We start from the raw sequence: 20831 nt of genomic DNA, 5'->3' as shown, positions 1-20831 counted from the left end.
CAACAGCAGTGGTGGTGGAAATGAGCTGCTGCAGGAAGTGGTGGGTAACAGCTGAAGGTGCAAAACACCACAGACACAAACAAGTTGCTTGTTTAGTTCCCGGAGGCTCGAGGAGGGCAGGGTCCTGCCTGATTAATACCTCATTATTTGCAAGTGGAGGCTGAATAGCAGGAGTAAGATCATTCCAGTCTGCATGTGAAAAAGTAAATTTCACTTCCTTTGTAAAACCCTTCATGCTTTGTCAATGTGTTCTTTCCCCTTGCTCTCCCATGAGGCAAATAGTCCAGAACGTTTCAGTTTCTTTCCAGTACCCAAGGGAAAGAAGAGTCTTCTCTTCCTCCTTTTATCCACTTCTTTGCAACACACATTTCAATCTCATCTTGCGTGATTTTCAGAGATGCTCTGATCGTTTTCCCATGGCTGTGTGTCAGAAGGACACTAAGCAGGGAAAAGGAGGGGAAACCCCCATAAATTCAACTGTTATTATTGAAATAGTGCTGCTGCTAAAACAGGGAGGTCCTGAGGAATCTTTGAATTGTGGTCTTTCAAGTTACACAATTCGGATATTCTTTTTTCCCTGTCTTTTGACCTTGTAGCTACATTAATATCACATTTTTCAGCTTTTCCTTTCCACAGTGGGGGTAAGAAATTCATTGTTACTTTAATGGTACTTGAAAGGCTTGTGATTTCTGAGGTTAGAAGTATGGAAAATTGCCGAAGTGTGAAAGTTTGATCCTGAAAACAAGAGTTAGCTCTGCTGTGAAATACGAGCAGATTATAAAGAAATAGTAAGTGAAAAGCCCTCTAAACTTACAGTAATGTTTGCAGTAAATACAAAAAGACCTAGGGCTGAACATGAACGAAAAGAATAGGAAGAGGAATGGGTCACAGTTGTGTTTGGTGAATTGTCCCATGCTGGCAGAGGTACTGCTTTAAGGCTGTCTAAGTAGATGGTTTTGCCAGCAGGATCTGTAGCATTTACCCTGGCAAAGTCATTACAAATGTTTATAGAAAGCAGCTTCAATACAAAAACAAAGGAAAAATCTATGCATTTAGAAAAATTACTGGCTTTAAGACCACATTTTAAACCCAATCCTCGACTAGCCTGGCTAGATGACCACTTCTCACGCCCTGCATCTGCTACTGTGCTACATATTATGGTAAGTGAAATCCTATATGCTGCAATGAGTGCAAAAGCCTGGCAGCGGTTAGGCAGAGGCGTCACTGCTCAGTATTTGCTGACAGAGGTTTTTACTGCCCTCCTGCTTGTACATGTTCGTTGCTTAGATCTTGTGGGATATTTGAAACTTCCTCTATCCCTGGTCGTACAGCATCCCGCACAGTGGGAGCACGGTCGGTGCAGCTCTTGGGGGGATCTATGTTTAAACACACAGACATATCTATACCCACACAGGTGACCAAGCCACTAGCAGACTGCCCTGGAAATGTGGCTAATGGCTGGGCTGAGCGGGCAAGCTCCTTACCTACCAGCCGTCGCTTTGCGAGCAGCCATTGCCCAGCCTGTCGGCAATACCAGCTGCGCGTAACAGGCAGGAAAGCACCTTTCACCTTCATCCCGTGAAACCTGGCATTTGGCAATCGGGCTGGAGCAATCGGCACTCAATGGAAAGGAAAATCTGATTTGTAATTGGGGCCTGACGTCAGCCAGAGCAGGAAGCAGGAGCGCGGTCTGAGCCTGCCAAGAAACGCTTGCCCGTGTCGCTCGACTCTTCCGCCAGCAAAGAGTGAGTGTGGTGGGGTGGGGACAGGCTGTGAAGGACAGCCCCTTTGAGAAGAGGAAGCGTTTGAAGAAAATCAGCCCTCCACAAGCCGCACAGGAGGCAGAGAGTGGCGAGTGTCCCTGCTCTGGGTATGCACCATGTGTAGCCGTGGCTGATGGCCACGGCGGGGACAAAAGACACTCCGGAGAGGGCCTGCGAAGCAATGACCCTGCAGCAGCCGCCCCTGGCCCTGAAAGGGGGCTCCCCCCCGGTGCTGTACATCCACAGCATGCCTGCCTGGGTGCTGGAGGACTTCTGCCAGAAGATGGACTGCCTGAGTGACTACGACTGGATGCGGTTCGGTGAGCTTGGCATGCGGGGAGGTGGGCTGATGGAGTGCCATAGGGGCACAGCGCGGCAGCATGGCTGGGACGGGCAGTGGAAGGGTGCGGGGTGCTGGGAGGGCACACAGCTGCCCCATGCAGGGCCTCTGGCCCAGCCGCTGCCCAGCACTCACATCCTGTAGACAGGGAGTTCCCATGCACCACTCTGGTTTTGGGATCAAGTGAAACTGCTGGTTCATAGGTGGAATTCCGGACTTCTGTGTTTGCTTGGCTTCTCTGCGCAGCCAGGCTCCCGCCTCTCGCGCTCTGCTCTTTAGCACTCCCCTCTCTGCACTTTATCTTCTGCTTCTCCCAGTGTTTGCCTTGCTTAGATGATCTATTGTTTTCTTTCTCTCTTCACTTCATGTATATTCCCTCATACTTACTGCCCCATTTTTCTTGGTCCTGCTGTGTCCAGTTAATAAGCATAGAAAATGCAGTCCCTGAGGTTTTTATTCTTTTTTTCTGTATCCCAGTCCAAACAGTTCTAACCTGAATCTTTCCTCAGTTGTCCTCCCTTTCTTATTTAACATGACATAATTTCATTCAAGACTTCACTAACTCTGTCTACTGACTGAACTCTTAACCCAGTTAAACTTGCTGACTTAGGGTGGGATTCACTTCCGCTATCTTTGCATGCATAAAACTATGTCCAGTGTCCTCTAAAGCCAGCTGAGGACAATCTTTGTTCCCACACTCCAGGCCCCCACACCTCTCCTTCAGGTAGATGTGGATCAGCTGAGGCGGGCTGATTTGGACAGACACCTTTGGTGGCATCTCCACCAGCCCCAGGGACCACAAATGAGCACACAGCTGAACTTACACAAACTGACCTTTCTTCATGTCCATATAGTTCAGTTATTGCCATCCTTCCTTGTAAAAGCGTGCAAAGGCAAAGTGTGTCTCACACCTTAGTTTTCCCTGTTGCACCTGCTTGTATTTTCTAGTTTAAACAGAACTGTCCTTTGTCTCCCAATAGCCTCCTACGTGATAACTGACCAAACAGAGCTACGGAAAATCAAGTGCATGGAAAAGACTGGGATCAGCATAACAAGGGAGCTGATGTGGTGGTGGGGAGTGAGGTTGGCAACGGTGCCACAGCTCCTGGACCTGCTGCGAGCACTGCAGCTCTACCGAGCGGCCCAAGTCATTCTGGACTGTGAGTAGCTGCTCCTTCCTCCTGTGGGAATCTGTGTTCTCCCAGAGCACCAGCCCCAGTCCAGTGGATCTCACTGGCTGACGAAACCTTTTGCTGGGAGTCTGATGCTTAAGAAGTGACATAGAGAAAGAATCACAGGTCCCTCTCAGTCATCATCCCACCTTTTCAGTGGCTTTGAGAGGTGCCACAGAGATTGGCTGTGCTCCGAGCCAGGGCTGGTACTTTAATGCTTCAGTCAGGGTTTCTAAACAGAGCTTGATTCTGCATGTTTTAATTCTTCATACGTTCTTGTTTCTCTGTGAAACTTTGTCACTATACTCAGTCAGCAAACCCAGAAGAGCAGAAGAACATATAATCAGTTTTCCTATGCAGGTTGCTGTCCTGCACCATGAGAAAAAGATTATGAAAAGGAGAAATGCTTTATCAACTACCTACATTACTCTTTGTTTATTCCATCTCATATTTTCTCTGTTCCTATCGTATGTTCTCCTCTGTCCCTCCCCAGATTAAACTCTAGTTTAACTTGGGGAAAGCTTAACTTTGTAACTCTGCGTGAGATTCTTTTCACCAATCTCCAGTTTGCTGTATTTCGGGTTTATCTTTTTGAGGTAGGATGGTTAGAGTTTGAGCTCAGTGTGCCTGGTTAAGGTAAACTATTGACTTATAGAAATCACAACACTCTTAAATGTAACTTTCCATTTTTTTTCCATTGAAAATTATGTTTAAATTGCAGATTTTTTGTCAATTTTTGTAAACCAAATTGTACCTTAACCCAGTGCTACCATGAAATCTGTTGAAGCCTGGACAGCATACTGTGTTTCTGTATTGAGTAGCCCCAAAAAGTTGAGAGTGGACCACGTTCCCTTTTTAACACATATTCCCACACAAAGTCTACGGTCTGGAAACCAGATGTTTTATGATTTTCACCAGTTTTCCATGGGGAATTACTAGAAAGAAACATTACAGATTGTTGTTACGTGGCTGAAAATGGTTAGAGAAACTCTATCCAGGTGTGCTCACGAGGGCACATGCTGCCATAGGTGAGGAATGTGTGGGAGCCCCATCTGCTTCTCCCGTTCTGTGATGGAGAAGCTGTCTGCCACGAGTCATTTTGAGTGACATCACGAGCGGCTGTTGCTCAACAGCAGCCCATCTCCACCGGGCAGGGCTGCCAGCTGCCATGCATGGGAAGTCCAGCTCTGCATCGTGGGTTTCTTGCCACAGCGTTGGTTTGTGTGGCACTGCTGTGTTCTGTAGTTTCCGGGAATTAGTGTCACTGTAAACCTTCATCTGGGTATCGTGGAAAAATCTGACAATGGCATTCCAAATTATGTAATTTTATTGGGTGTTTTTAAAGGAATAGTAAGTGCTACAGCTCAAGCAGCAAATTCTGTCTTAGTACATCTAACAGGGTAACCACAGACCCTAATGAGAGTGTTGCTCAGTTAATGTAACTGATTTTGCTGCCACCCTGTGCAGCACTTTGATTCAGCAGATCGACCTCCTGACTGAATTCACTCACAGCATTCAGCATAGAAGACCACAGCAAGTCCTACTCCTCATTCTTCAGCAAAACACATAGAGCTACAGGATTTCCAACCCTAATCATTCTATGCTTCTATAGCCTTGGGTGACATGGTTTAATGTGAGGTGTCCCTGCCCATGGCAGGGGGGTTGGAACTGGATGATTTTAAGGTCCTTTCCAACCCTAACTATTCTATGATTCTATGATTTGGTTCGAATCTGGTTTAAGCTGTATCTTGGTAATCCAGTTGTTAATTTAGTCACTGTGAGGGTCATGTCTCAGTGGACAGGATTGAAGATAAAATCTTGATTTAATTTTTTTTTTAATTTATACTTAAATTTAATATTAATTTTATCATTTGTATTAAATCTGATCTAGATTAAGAGCACTGAAATAACCCTGGTTCTCTGATAATGGTATTTTTAAGGATGCTCTGGAGTAGGGAGTGACTTTCATGACGTGATGAGGTTTTTGCTCTGTGCCTCTTCAGTATTTAACACCATCAATTCCTGGTCCATACAGAGAGGTTGTGGGTGCTCTTATATAACACAGCTTAACCTACCACACCTTAAGCTCTAATTAGTTACAGGCCTTGCATTCTTTCCCTGTCAGAGCACATTCTGGGGCCCACCTTTGTTTATACTTCTTGTAACAACTGAGATGCTGCTGCTTTTACCTCCGGGTAGGGGGGTTTCTCTTCTGTTACAGGCCTTTAAAACAAGCTCCTGAACAGATTTCAAACTGAGGTTAGTTCAGCACATTGCAGGGGTGAATCACTTCAACAGAAGCTCCATGTATTTAATTTCAGAGAGCTCTTGCTTGCAAACCACAACGTTGGTGGCTTCGAGCTGATGTTTAGCACATTTAGTGAAATGACCCCCTGAAGCCCAGAGGCTGTGCAGGGGGTCTCTGATTGTTAGGTGTGGGCCTGTGTGCAGAGGCCAGAATGTGGCACTGGATCAAACCCTGAGAGGCGGCATTGTAAAGCTCTGACAAGATCGCTTACACAAGAACCAAGTAAGATTTGTCTCGGTGCTTATGTAAAATGCAAAGAATCAGGCTTCCAATCCCAGAGCAACTTCCAGTAATTTAAAGATAGAACCTTAAAGATAGAACACAAACAAAAATAATCATCCCAGCACAGAAAGTCATTATCCTTCTGCTTGTCTGACTGTCCGTATCACTGTGTGGTATGTCAGTATCACTGTATTGCTGTAGCTTGCACAAGATGCAGCTGAGGTCAGCCTCTGGTACAAGAGGTATAACCTGTTTTTTCTCTGCCTCTGTGATTTACCTTAAGGTTTTGGGCTTTGTTTTAGCTTTCTCAGAAACATTCCTGAGACTTTTTGGACTTCACTTGCCACAAGCTGAAAACCCTGAGGCTTTTCCCTGTTAAAAATAAACCCCAATCAAATTCCTGCAGGCTGGAAGAGAATGTTTTGTAATTACCAAGGAAAAACTCGGTTTGTAAAGATTGTAGCTGGCTGATGCAAGTAAACAAGGGTCTTTATAAGGGTATCTGCAGGCTGAATAGTAAACAGGGAAAGTAAATATTAATAGATCTTGGAAAGAAATGGACATGTTCAATTCAGCTTATTAAGACACTGAACTGATGTAATAAATCTAAGATACCTTTGTTTCTCAGATTTCCTTTGTGATAATGGGTGAACTACAATATTGGACTGTTCCACAAAGAGCTGCATAAGGAGTTATGTGATTTGGGGGTTGACTCTGTAAAGCAGCATGAAAGCTAGATAAAGAGGGCTTAAAAGAGGATGGGAAGAGACAAATCCTGTGGAGTGATCAATTTTTACTTACATTTCTGGATGATGGATATTAATGTTAGTCTCAGATCAACTCAAATGCAGTAAGTTGCGAAACTACAATGAAATGATCTTTTAAAAACACTTATTATAGTTGTCTTTTATATTGAAGTCCATAGCAAAGCTTCATATTAATTTGAGTGGCAGAGAGTCTGGATTGTTTTGTTGTTCTGGCATGTGGAAGTAGTTATGTTTTTTTGGAATTAACCCAATGCGGACATTCCACAGTGGGCTCAGTCACAAGCCGCAGTGATTTCTAGCATGATCTTTTTAGATTTAGGCAAATCTTTGAGGCCTTTACCCTCTATTTCTGCTTTTTTATTTATATCTGAAAATGCTCACTCAGGTCATTCCTTTGGGGCAGATACGAAGAATACATTGCTTGTTCTACTGGGCACTTTTGAAAACCAGGTGGTCCTTCATCACTGTAATTCTATTCATTCTGACCTAAAGGAATCAGACACAACACACAGGTTGGTTTTCCTGGCAGATTAATTCCAGGAGAGCTGTACCTCCCGTCAACAATTTCTTGCACTACTCTAGGCCCACTTCTGAACTCCCATAATAATTGATTTTTTTTCTTATGTCAGCTCTTTAGCTGCAGTGATGACCTGTTTGTCTGATGTGCAGGAAGTTGCTAAATTGATGACAAACCCTGAAAAGTAGGTTGAAAGAGGGAAGTGATTCTAATTTTAGAGACTTCTAGGTTGAAATACAGGAGGGAAAAGCTACCATCTGCGGAATGCAGGGACTGTCAGTTTTAGCTAAAGGCCTGCAGACTTGTTCAGTGACTGATTTTTGAGCCCTCGTGGAATTCGGGATTTCTTAGCATTCTGATACAGGAATAAAGAAACATACCTGTTTTTTTTGTGTCTTAATTCTAAAGCCTGGCTTTATTCAAACCTACATTGATACATGACTGAAGAAAGTGGATGCAAAACCCAAACAGAGGTCAGAAGACAAAACTTGCCTGTCACGACCGTGGCCACTTCTACCATTACTGCTTTTCATCTACTCTTCAATCTTTAGTGCACTGAAATGTGCATCGCTTGTCTTCTCTTAAACAGTTCTACTGAGCCCTGGCTTCTTGTGAGCAGCACTGATTAAAACGAAGCATACTGCTTCCTGCTTGTCTCAGATATTCTAATGCTTTGTACAGAAAAAAGGACACAAAGCTGTTGTCTAATTTCACATTCAAATAGAGGTCTGTGGCTTTTGATTCCAAGATCACCGCCATGCTTAAGATAGAAAGCTGATAAAACAGCATGACAAAGAAACCTTGTATTAATACCTGTGCTTATTTTCCTTTATAGCAAAATAAAACTTTAATTTTTATTTTTAGGAAAATTCACAAGGTGTTGCTGGAAAAAGGTGGCAGGTGGAAACAAAAATTTACAACTACAACCAGGAAAAGTTGTTAGCATATAGGAAGTTTTTCTAATCATCCCCAGTGCACACTGAGCATTTCCAAGCTCTTTTTCAGGCTCAGTTTTGAATGTATTCACAGATAAGAATTTATCTGCTCCTTCAGGAGATTTTGACAGATTCAAGATATCACAGTATCTTGATTTTTTTTTTTTTTTACTTCATTTTTTACCATCCTGACTTTAACCTAATCTAATTTTAATAATTCTAAGATGTACGCATTTTTGTGTTCCTGTACACTGAAAGCATCTTTGTGTGTCTTTTAACCAGACTTCAAGTTGGTTTTTCAGGCCTGATTCTGAGATTTTACCAAGCTGTATAGAGCACAGGATCTTTTAGAGCTGCAGTGAATCAATAATTCAGCCTTTATTTTTTACTGATATATTAGTAAGTCTTGAACTTTGATTTTTATGTTTTCCCTAGGTTGTCTCCAGCTTGTTTCTTTCTGTTCATGAGTAACAGAATGATTCTTTATTGCAAATAGTTCTATATAGGAAAGTGTTTTCTGGGAATGAGCAGGGTCATGACACTAAAACCACAGACTTGAAAACAGTCCTAAAACATTTAACTGGCTAAACCAAACACAATTCTGTTAAACTTCCTCCCAGTCCCACAACAATTGACAAAGAACTAGATGCCTTCTTTAGGCTGGGAGGTATTTGTGATTTGAGGTCATTGGCTGAAGGATGCTATACAGAAAATGACACAATAAATATATTGTTAATGTTTTATTGTAAGGGGCTGTGTATATTTTGCATAGTCATCACTGGTATTTGTTTGAAACTCTGACTTCTTACTGATTTTCAGTAGTAGTTAATGTCGTAAGTATGGTCTGAATTTAAATACCAACAATATTCCAGCAATTTCTCAGTGAATTGCTTGAATGTTTGTTTTAATGTTCACGTTAATGTACAGTCTGTTTTCCTGACTAGGGTTGTTTCCTGATAGCTGATTAGAGTCAGGCTGTGTTTTCCCTGGTAATCTTCATCTTTCCTTTGTTCTCTTTTGAAGGGACATCAGCCTCTAATATTGCCGACTCTGGAAAAGAAGAGCTGGTAGAGCCGCCTAAACCAGAGAACAGATCTTTAATTCCCACAGAAAACAAGAAGATAGACAGAGAAAACGAGATAAGTCTGTTGCCATCCACAGACTCTTCACGCCCGGGAGTACCACCAGCAGGTAGTAACGAAACAGATTCTGAATTTGCGCTAACATTGAAATGACCATGTAGGTAAGACTGCTTCCCATTTGCTTTCAGTATAGTATAATGAATATATTTCTCTTCAGAAGGGTAGCATTTGAATATTTGCCTTTTAACTTTGTGTTTCTTTGTAACTTTATCACATGGCCTCCTGTTTCTCTTTCCTACACCTCTCTTGGCCTTGAGGGATGCTGGCTGTATCTATCCTGTGGGATCTAAAGGCATTTTCCAGGTCTTTGTGAACACATGGGTCCCATCCTGGCTCCGTACTACAACTAGACCAGTGCATACATTTCCTGCCCCATGTCCCTGTTGCCATGCCGAATAAATCTAGGCCAGAAGGGAGCCATGCACAGGTCAGCAGGCCCCTCTGCCTGGGAACGGGAGGCAGTAGAACCACAGGACAGATTGAAAAGAACAATAGTATAGACAGAGGGAGCTCTGTGTCCCCAAGCCAGGACTAGAAGGATGTGCACAGTCATCTTGCAAAGAGGAACCAGGAAAACAGCTGCCTGTCTTCACACAGTATTGCTCATTTTGACAGATTATCCCTAGTTAGGAAATTCAGCAAAATATCCCAGACCTTCATAATCAGCCGCAGGCTGTGGCACTGTAAAAAGAACCTGTACTTTCAATGCTGTTATTTCAGTTTCAGGTGCTGTTTCTGAAGGAGCCTTGTATTCACTCCCTTTGCCACCCCCTCCCCCAAGGGACCTTTTGAAATCCTTACAGTCAAATCCTCCTGTCTCATCAAGTGTGAAGGTAAATCCTTTTAGTCCTTATTGACTATAACAATGAAAATTGTCTTCGTTACATTCCATGTTTTCTCAGTTAAAGTTTGTCCCTCTATTTGTATAAAATAGAGTGAAAAAGTAGGGGTTGATTACAAGTTGTTTGGACTGAATACCAATGGATTACTAATGCTTCAATTAGATTACTTATAGTGTGCATAATTTTTGCCAGTGATGGACCACTGAAGTTAAAAATTAACCATATTGCATGGAAAACATGCCCACAAATAGCAAATAATTTTGGAGGAATTTCTAGCATAGATTTTGCAGAGGACTTAACATTCCTGCTATGAGCACAGGACGGTACCACATATACCACTGACTAGTCAGAACAGCAAACTTCTATTAGTTTGATTATATACTTAAAATGTGTTTTTTCCTGAAACCTGGGCTAGTATCAAGTTTAAGTCAGGTTGCCCAGAGCCTGGTGTAGCTGACAATTGAAAATCTCCAAGGTTGGGCTGTTCTAGTGCCTAACCATCTCACTGTGACAAGCTTTTCCCATGTTCCTAATGATTTCATCACAATCTCTGTTCCTGCCTCCCTACAGCTCTCTTGTCTGTAAGATAGTCCAGCTAGATCTGTCCTGTGGGTTGAGTGTTTCACAGATCCATGTGCACGCCCTGGTCCCATCATAGTGCTGTTTTGGCCTGGTTCCTTTGTTTTGTTTTGTTTTGAAGAAGATTGTAGTTTAAGCTCTTCCAGAATAACCTGGTTCAAGGGTACCAGCCAGAAGAGAAGATTGCGACAAAGAATGTAGTAGTCTCAGAGCTTTTGAGAGGGAGCTAATGTTTTGTTTTCTCAAGTCTGGAGCACATTAAGGTTGTGAAAGCTGTGTGTTATTACAGTGGAACTGTAATAACAATTGACATTAGGACTTGCCACACTGGAAGCAACAAATTATTGTGCAACTGATGCCAGATGCTTCAGAAGTAGATGTGAAGTTCCTACCAGAACATAAATACATTATGAGGGGCCCTACTTTCTGATCCAACTGTTTCTTAGTGTATGCCCCAGCCATAAAGATTAGTTTCTTTGTAACTTAAATTAACATCACTTCAAAAAAAATATATGGACTTTTAAACAAAGTTAAGTCTATTTTCTGGGAAAGGTGGAAATGCAAATTGGTAATTGACTCTTCTACAAGGCAAAAGTTTTATAACAGCAAAACACATCAAGACAGTTATAACAAAGGGAAAGCATCACATGTACAGTACTTTTCACAGCTTCTTTCAACAATCACAGTGATTGCTTAGATCATGCAAAAGCAAATACAACTGAAAGAAGGAAAAAGCATATGAATTTTCATAAGAGAAACTTGTTTCTTCTGCACATGTGTAGCCCTGCAGCTCTCTTGCTCCTCAGCAGGAGACAAGGACGGATCTCCCCAGTGGAAGTCTTTTGTGGACCCAGAGGGAAGTTACTAATGCCACAAGTGGTTTCAGTGACAAGAGCAGAATTTGTGAGGGTACTTTTGCAGATGTCTACAAAGGTCGGAGGAACAACATAGAGTATATCATCAAAAGACTGAAAGAGGCAAGTACTCCACCTTTTCTTTTTCTTTGAAGGGGGTATGTTATTATTGTCTCTGAAGCATTAGCAGTTGTTGTTTACTATTGTATGGGCAAGGAACCAGAAGGGCTACACGAGAGGAGAGGTAAAAAGGAAAGGATGTAAAGTAAGTAAACCTACATTCAGCAAACACATATGAGAGATACTTAAGTGACTGGTGTTATTAACTCTAGCCATGGGAGTAGCCTGCAATATAGCTGCTTGCATTGATGATTGAATCAGATGTGTCCTTACGCTGGTTTTTGTTCTAATTTTCAGTTAATTGTTGTGTTTGACCCTAAGTTGCCTTCAGTGATACTTGACGGTTTTCCAAGGTAGCTTGTCATGTAGAGACTGAAAGATCTCTACAAATGCAACATTTTAATAATTACTATTGACATTCTAGCACACGTTTTCATTTTTCAGACGGAATGCACAAGCCCAGATTCCACCCAAAGGTTCTTCCATACCGAAGTACAGATTTGCTTTCGGTAAGTGTTGGCTTTCAGGTGCAATCAGTGCATTTCCTGCTTGTGGCCTGTGCCCATATCTTTAGTTTAAGACTGATGAGCCTCTGTCTTGGGTGCTGTGCTGCCCTCAATAAGAGGGCTATGCACAGCCTCTACTGGAGCCATGGTAAAGAGCATGCCTCCTGTTGATGCTGCAGGGCAATGCTGAGCAGACACCATGCTCTGCCAGCCCTTGAGGTGGTGAAGAAGCAGTGTCTTCTGCAGCTCGCATCCCTCCTACCTGCACAGAATGGGCTGCACTTAACCATTCTCTTTGCTGCTAGATTAGTCAGCCCTCTGCTGTCCTGCTCAGGGCCATTCTCTGCTTCCAGCTGCAGGAAAATTTCCAGTTGCCTTGAATTTAGGCATTTATTCCAGCTCAGGAGTATTTTCTGTGTTGCTCATATTTCATTTGCAAACCACTGCTGATCTGTGCCTGCAGGTGCTGTCATGTCAACATCTTGCAACTGCTGGGTTTCTCAGTAGAAACTGGATTGCACTGTCTGATATATCCATACCTGCCTAATGGATCACTACAAAACAGACTGCAGTGTCAAGTAAGCAAATAATCTGGGTCTGTTGATCTACATGTGATTACAAATCCTGGCCTGTTATTGTATGAAAAGCAATTATATCCTTTGGAATACTGAGAAACAGCCAGAAATTGCCCAGATATCTTGACTACAAGTTCTACAAAGGCTGCAGCTCATTTTCAGTTTCCAACTGCAAAGCAGACCAGGTCAACAGGAAGTTTCTGCTGTGCAGCCTTTAGCCTTTTCAAGTAATAAGGAATCTGGAAACTGTGTCTATTCATATGTAATGTTTCATTGGATTTGGGTTTGTTTCTGTAGAATCTACAATCATATTCATTGGCATAATGTGCTAGGAAGTTTCACAAGGGTTACGAGGGAACAGGTTGAGATGTTTACACCTATTCAAAGAGCATCTGCAGAGGAGATGGTAGGGCAGAGGAACCTTAGAGCAGCAGTCCATCAAAGCCAGTGCTGTGCCTCAGTAATGGGCAGTACCTGACGCTTTGGGCAAGTGTGATCTTTGCTGTATCCTTATCTCACTGTGTCCCATAGCATTAAAATGTGTAGCACAATATGCAAGGATGGGTTCTTTCCTTGGCCAAGAAATCATCACATTCTGCCTTGGACCAAACTTTTGATTTAGGTCAGCAGGAGTTTTGACTGGGACTAAAGCTAAGCCTTTGGTTTTCAAAACTACTGATGTCTTAGAGTCTTTTGTTCTATGAAATACCATTTTCTTCATTTCCTTGCAGGATGATTCTGCTCCACTGACCTGGGCGTTGCGAATTAGCATTGCTGTAGGGCTCCTCCGAGCTACGGAGTATTTACATAATTCCGGAATTCTTCATGGGAATATCAAAAGGTGAGGGATTTGGCAACTCAGCTCTTCCATCGTCACCTCTTATTTCCAGGATTTCTTTAACACTAATGGCTGAAAGCCTGCACAATTGTGAAATCCATTTGCAGTGTCTTTCTGCTGTCTCTTGTTCTGTGGGGTCTTTACCATTTTATGTTTAAGCCATCTCTTTTCTGAGTGATGGAAGTATATTCTTTTGAGGTTATTTCTGGACTGCTTGTTCTTCCCCCTCTCCCTTTCTGCCATTCTTTATCCTTTCACTCATACACAGCAGGCCAAATGCTGGAAGCTTTCAGCGCTTTTCTTTGAAAGTGTAGAACTGTAATTTTTTGCCTCAAGTTAAAGTGATTACTTGACCAGTATTGTTATTTGTCTTTATCACAGCTCAAATGTCTTGTTGGATGAAAACTTTACACCAAAGCTTGGACATTCAGGTCTGCGACTGTATTCTGTTGATAAAAAATCAGAATATGCCACAATGAAAACCAAAGTCCTACAGGCTTCTCTTACTTATCTGCCAGAAGATTTTATCAGGCATGGGAAGTTAACAGAGAAAGTTGATACATTCAGCTGTGGTGTGGTATGTGGCCTTTTTAACACATTCCATTGCATTCTTTGGTGCTTCTAGACAGGAAATTGGATATAAGACTGGATTTGCTGACAGTTTCATATTGCTGACTACATAATGTGTTGAAATACTGGTTCTAATTATGTTCACACTCCAAATATATTCAATTTTGGCAAAGTGAGGTGAATCTTTTGAACAACACAAACAAAATTGTTTCTTGCTGGAGAAAGTTCTTGCTGATCATTTAAAAACCCAAATACAAAGAGCAGCAGGATGCCTGCAGTTGGGTTCTTGGAATTCTTGCAGATTTGCCACAGGAACTGCTACAGACATCACCTGTCAATTTGGAATTTCACGTAAAACAATTGATAGGCTTGTAACCTGTATATGGGTATTTCCATTTAAATAGTCCAGTGTGATTTCTTATCTAGATGTAGAATGACTTCCTTATCATCCTTAGTTTCAACAAGGTCTTTTGTACCTAACTATAAAATAGACTTAGCTTTGGAGATAGACCATAAAGATCACAAATCATAAAGATCAAAATCATGACTATTGCCCAGATCTGGCATTGTTAAACCATCTGAAGTAAAAATACAAATTTAAATGCCCAGGCAGTTCAATATTTCTGTAGCTACACAACACACTTTAAAAAACAGAATTAATTCTGAACAGATTGTTTTATCTTCCATATATTCTTTCTAGGTTTTAGCAGAGATACTGACAGGGATTAAGGCCCTGGATGAAGCGAGAAACCCTATTTATCTGGTAAGAAGAAGCAGGAATAACTAATACCAACACAAGTGAATGTTCATTTTATATAAATAGTTCATTATTTGGAGTCTGCTGTACACACCCTGAAAAAGGGATATTTAGAAGCCATATTGCAGTTCCATTAACATCAGTAGCCTACCTGCCTTTAGACAGAGGCTGGATACTTATTCTCATTTCACACGCCACACTCGTGAGTACTGGCCTGATCATCGTAGTAGGGGGTACTCCAGAATACTGGTGTTTAAATACATGTGTATTTATTTAAGAGAGAAGACTTCGTGCTGAAATGCTGCTGCATGGTTTTTTTTGTGTGCCAGAAAGATGTCTTATGAGCCAAACTGAATGGGCAAACGTGGGCAGGCGGTAACCACAGTTGCTCAGCATCGTGTTTATCAGGTGCTTATGTGTTGCACTACTGTCTGGAATTTCTATCTTGGCCAATTTGCCCAAGCTGTGATTAGAACTACACAGCAATCAGAATTGGCCAGGCTCACTGAATGCCATTAACACCATCCTCATGAGAACAGACTCCACCTATATTCCTTGTGGGATGTGCTCCTGACTCCCCATCTCATTGAAGCCTTTGAAGGGAAAACTGTAGTATTCTTATTTACTATTTCTAAGCAATTCATCAATGTTCAAATAGGTTCAGAAAAGAAAGGATCCCAGGTTTATGATTTCTTTTAACACGTTTGAAAAGTCCTGAGCAAGAATGCTGCTCTATATGTATCTTTTTCATTCCTATAAATAGGCATAGGCCTAGAGGAGCTGGGTCTGTTTTAGTGAACTTGACATTAGACACATGCAGAGAAAACCTTTGGCCTTTTACTGAAAAGAAACATTTCTGTCAGCTGCATGAATGGAGATTCTTAAAGCTTTTAGGTCTGTAAACCTACCATTAAGGAGCAATAATAACAAATATATGGCAAGATTCATATTCTCAGTGATTCAAGCAGAAATGAGTGTTTGTGTTCATTTTGCCTTCACTAATGTATCTGTTTCCTTTGAACAGAAAGATATGATTGCTGATGAAATCCAGATAGCAAAAGAAAGCTCATATTCCAAAGTAAAAAAATTGGAAAAGCTAGCTGCGAAGGAAATATGCTCTAAATATCTAGACAAGAAAGCAGGACACTTGCTGGAAGAGGTTGCTATTGATTTTGCCTCAGCCATCTGCTTTTGTCTGAAAAAGAAGAATTCTAACACAGCAGAGGTAATATTTAAAATACATTGACCAAGATTTTAGTCTTTTTGACAGCAAGGTCTAAAGCTCCACATTCATGCCTTGCTTATTTGTGGGAGTGTTGACATATGAGAACATGTGTAAGGAGGAGTACAGGAATTACTCTGCATTCACAGGTTTTGTTCTTACAAACAGGTTCTTGAAGTGATGGAAATGGCTGAAAATAAATTAAGAGAACATTACATCTGTGGAGGCAGCACTTCTGGATTCTCCATGAACACTCCCGAAGAAACTGATGATGAGACAGTGAGTCTCAGCGTGGACGTGCCTTCTGCGGGGAAGAATAAAGAGGACAGCACACAGCCTGCCATCCTGACCAGTGCCAATCCATGCCCACCTTCAGTAGGTGTTGTGTTGCCTGACGTTTACTGTGAGCAGATGTCAAGGGTGCCTTGTGAATCAGATGAATTAAGTAGTTTTATATGGAACCCTTCAGAAAAATCTACAGATGAGCTATCTAGCTGTAACAGTGCTGAAAATGTGGCAGCCTCTGATTACAGGATCAAGCAGGAAAAGCCTGCACATGGACTCCAGGAAAGAAATGCGGCATGTGCCAAAAGTGAGGACGTCTTGGAAGCAGCATCTACAGCACAGAGCACGTCTCAACAAAAACACACAGCCGGTGACTCTCCATGCTCTTCACAAGGTAAATCAAGATCAATCTGAAGGGTGTATGAGGAACATTCAAACACACACCATCTTCAAGCTGTTTGTGCAAAACTTTCCATGTTTCTGTTGGGATAACTGAAGCCTTTATAAAAGTGCTCTAGTATCACAATAGTGGGGACAAATAACTCTCTTCTCCAGGATTGCTTAGGTTCTTCTTCCTACTTCTGAACACATCTCAGTAAATCTTTTTGCCTTAGTCATGATTTTACCAATAAATCTACAAAATGTTTTCTGCTTTTCTATCAGCTGTTTTTTTCCTAATCCATTTTTGGATTATTTTATTATCTACTCCTTACACAAGTGGATTTTTTTCTTAATATTTGGGCTTTTATTTTTTTGTTTTTCAGCATTAGCCAGAGAGACATCTTGGAAAATAAAGATAAATGATAAAAAAAAGAAGCTCATGGAAAATATTTTGCTGTATGAAGAAGACAAATTAAACAGTTCTGAACTTTTTGAATCATAAATCGGATGGATTCACAAACAGTGGCCAGCTCTGAAGAAGAAATAAATACTGTCTCCTCATTAGAACAATGGTAAAATTCTACCTTTCTTGTAAGGCTAAGTAGCAGATTTGGATCAGTATCAGTAACCCTGACTAAAGAAAACAAAAGTGATCACACTGAGAAGAAACAGGAAACATCTGTTCTAAAGCAGATAAAAGCACAATGCCACTCTAAACAGAAATGCCTTCTTCCTTCTCATGTGTAATGTAGAGATATGGCAAACACAAACTGCCAAAATAATTTACCATCCTTTTGCAGTGTGTTTCAGAAAGCATCTACATAAAATGTTTGTCTTGTTTAAAAACACAGTCCTAGGAGTTATAGGGCAAGCACTGCTCAGTAACCAGTTAGCAGTGCTCTTTACTGTTATTGTACGAATAGACAGAAATCTCCAGAGAGATTGGAGGTTTCAGTTTCCCAAAGAATTTATCCTATTCCATCTAATCTTAGCCCACATACTCAAAACTACTACATTACCAGAGAGGGGATTTTTTTATGCAAGTTCTCAGATGTATTCTACATGACTCAATCGCAATTTGAATTGCACTGAACGTAGCAGTAAGTAAATAATTTAAGCCATGTTAGTCTATGAGCTTCTCTACTACATACATATGACACCTTTGGAAGTTTTAACCTTTCAGCTTCACCGTTAGGAGATGGTGTTTAATACTTCACAATTGATTCTTGGAGGTTAATTTTTTCTAAGTGTCCTTTATATGTTGTTAAGGTTTCTCATTGTGCTTCACATGGTAACTGTTGTATATTTTGGATTAGGGACAAGATTTTAATTTAAAATGTCTTTAATTTTGTTATAGGTCGCTTGAGATTTGGTTTGTTATATTTATTTTGGCTATCAGTGAAAGATGAGCTAGTGAGTGGATCTGGTTGTGGTGCCACACTCACCATATATTCTGAAAGAGGACTAGTTCTGTGTGTCTCTTGGCTTACCCAGCATTAGCAGCCTTGGGGTCAGGCTTGGTGATCATGCTTAAAAGAATTAAGAAAGCAACAGCCTTGTATTCTATCATATTTATTAGCAAGTGAAAGCCCCTTAAGAAAGTGTCACTTTCATTGCTACAACTATTTATTACATGTGATATTATTAGCATATTCCACTCTTGTGCAGTCTAAGGAAATGCAGTTTTATTATAAACAAAACTATTGGAACATGTAGCTCGGCTTACAGACAGATCACTGCTGCCTCTTTAGCTTAGCTGATATGGCCTGATGTACAGAGATGGTTAGAATTCACAATGGAGTTGAGAGAATATTTTTTGAAATCCATGAATTTTGGTGTAATTCTTTTCACTGGAATTGTAATGGTCTGGTTTTCCTAACTTTAGATGAAGGTTGCTGAGTAATACCTCATATCTTCTATATCTGTACAGTACCTAGTTTATTGTAGGTATTATTCGGAGGAAGTAAAAGTATTTTAACTAGAGACCTGAGTATTAGAATCATCCTACACGTTTAGCATATTGATTTCTACACTAGAAACCGGTAAAATGCCATATTTAGAAGTGCCTTGGATACTGTCTGTATATTTGCCAGTGTCAGATTCTTTATTTTACAAGAATCAAACCAAGACAACATTGGTACTGACATAAGAAGCATTGAGTATATTCAGATTGGTCAATAACTGCTTAATTCTACATGAGATTTAACTGAGATATTTTGTGGTGCTGAAACTGTAATATTTGTTGGTTTTCATGGGTATATTTTGTGAGATCCATGTTAAATACCTCAGGTGTCCTCCAGGAAGAAATGCTCACAGCCACACCCCAGGGCTGAATGGAAAAACCTAAGGTTTTTAAATGGAGAAACATAGTTTATACAGTTCTGTTTCATGAAAATGCTTTAATGGTTTTGTTCTTTTGCAGTCACAAAATGAAGCTGTTATTTTTTTGCCTTGTTCCATGTTAGTTTTAAAGTATTCTGAGCTAACGGTCTGGTGGAGTTACATGAGTACATAATGGAACATCTATAAGACACTGTCTTAAGTCTGAGAATAATGGTACTCTGCTGCGTATCTTGGCTATTCCGTATAATGTATGTTTTAATCTCAACTCAGCAAATTTGTACGTTACCATTTACTAATATTTTGTGAATAAACAAAAAAGAAAAAAAAATCTTTTCTTTATAGCTTGCTTTTTTGTGATTTATGGCACAGAAAATGTGTTTCAATCCACTCTATTTAGATAACTTTGTGTTTGTGATAATTAGTGCAGACATGGTTATTTGGTTTTTGTTCACTGTTGAATAGCTGATTTTTTTCCTTTGAGATGTCCCTAGAGAAAAATTTCTCTCTAAAATTAATACTTAAGAGCATTACTGAGATACAACTGACATTTTCTGATGTTCAGATATCCTTAAGATATCGTAGCTGTTAGTCAAAAATTAAGGACAACTCTGCTTTTGTTTTTATCCATGAGCACTAGAATAAGGGCATAGAATATAATTTTTGTTTTAAACACAGTGGTTCTGGAACTGTGCAAGGAAAACTGCCAACAGCAACAACGCCAGTGCTTTGTCTGTGAGTAATACTTTTTGCTGAAGCCTATCAATTGATGGTTGTCTGTGTCTAAAAGCACAGATCTAGGCACGGGCTTTAAATATATACATATATCTAATTGTATAGGGTTATTTTTTGCCATCATTCAGTCCCACAGAACTTTTTATTGGTGTTATCTTGTAGTCTTGAGTTCTATTATTAAAAACAAGCCTGAAGGTGCCCATGTAAATGAAACCTTCGCTTTTATTTCATCATTCCCTTTTGGCCAGTTAATACTCTTAGAGGGCAGCCTAACATCATTTGTGCACTTAAAGACCTCTAGAATTGTTCCTGTCATTCGTATTTTTAGGTATGAAGTAATACTTTACAGTGGAAGTCTTTCAAACCTTGTCATTTTTTATAGGAACAGGAAGTCAAGAATGAACATAATGGATTGAGAAACAATTTTACTTGAATTAGAAAGCAGATGTAAAAATCCTGTGTTGCAGCAGAGCTACTTTATTGTTTTGTTTTGCTTGCTGTAGTTGGTTGCTTTCTATGGACCAAAAGGCACATTTTTATCTGAACAAGTGAGGCGATGAAATACATCGAATTTATGTTTCATGCTGTCCAAAACCAATTGTAGTCTCTATTTACCCTTTACTTTTGTCTGTATAACTTGATAATGTTGTCTGAACCTTGTTTAGTATCCTGTGATGTCTGATGGTCATTTAATGCTTCCATTCAGATAGACAAATAATGATGTGTTTTACTGTAAGCATAATGTGATGACAGCAGAATTGTAGGGAATCGGGCTGCTCCATTTCTAATTGTTGTACTGGCTAGCTGTGGAGTTACATAGCACCTTCCTTTTCCTCATCCTTTGGACTGTTGTTCTCCTTAATCTCACGTTGTTTAGTTGTTGGTAACTGCTTAAACACGTTACATACAATATCATTTACTGTCTAGCTTGAAAACTAAACCAAAGTGCAATGAGGTAAATGCTGTACAAAGAACAGAAAAATAAGTTCAACTTGAGAGAACAGAATAAAAATCACAGGAAGAAGAAAACAAAGTGCCAGTGATCCACTCTTAATATTCCT

At 40.5% G+C, this 20831-nt stretch overlaps 1 protein-coding gene across 1 annotated transcript; it reads left to right on the top strand.

The window, feature by feature from the left end:
* The first annotated feature begins 1120 nt into the window (after positions 1-1120).
* IRAK2 (interleukin 1 receptor associated kinase 2) lies at positions 1121-19596 on the top strand. Its single transcript, XM_062610771.1, has 13 exons — positions 1121-2083; positions 3084-3263; positions 9048-9215; positions 9887-9999; positions 11370-11564; positions 12006-12070; positions 12531-12645; positions 13374-13483; positions 13862-14057; positions 14751-14813; positions 15832-16032; positions 16198-16708; positions 17079-19596. The coding sequence occupies exons 1-13, from the start codon at positions 1897-1899 to the stop codon at positions 17195-17197; spliced, it is 2223 nt and encodes a 740-aa protein (XP_062466755.1). The 5' UTR covers positions 1121-1896; the 3' UTR covers positions 17198-19596.
* Positions 19597-20831: the final 1235 nt, after the last annotated feature.

The sequence above is a fragment of the Pezoporus occidentalis genome, unplaced genomic scaffold, assembly GCF_034315485.1.
Source record: "Pezoporus occidentalis ecotype Australia unplaced genomic scaffold, CSIRO_AGI_Poc_V1 ctg149, whole genome shotgun sequence".
In the NCBI taxonomy this organism is placed as follows: domain Eukaryota; kingdom Metazoa; phylum Chordata; class Aves; order Psittaciformes; family Psittacidae; genus Pezoporus; species Pezoporus occidentalis.
Note: the sequence above shows the minus strand (reverse complement) of the source record. Positions and strands in the feature narration are given on the sequence as shown.

Bases quoted from the DNA above. Each gene is read 5' to 3' on its own strand.
- IRAK2 (XM_062610771.1), top strand. From the start codon at position 1,897: ATGGCCACGGCGGGGACAAAAGACACTCCGGAGAGGGCCTGCGAAGCA. The intron at 2,084-3,083 runs GTGAGCTTGGCA...GTCTCCCAATAG, and splicing joins CTACGACTGGATGCGGTTCG to CCTCCTACGTGATAACTGAC. The intron at 12,071-12,530 runs GTAAGTGTTGGC...CTGTGCCTGCAG, and splicing joins GAAGTACAGATTTGCTTTCG to GTGCTGTCATGTCAACATCT.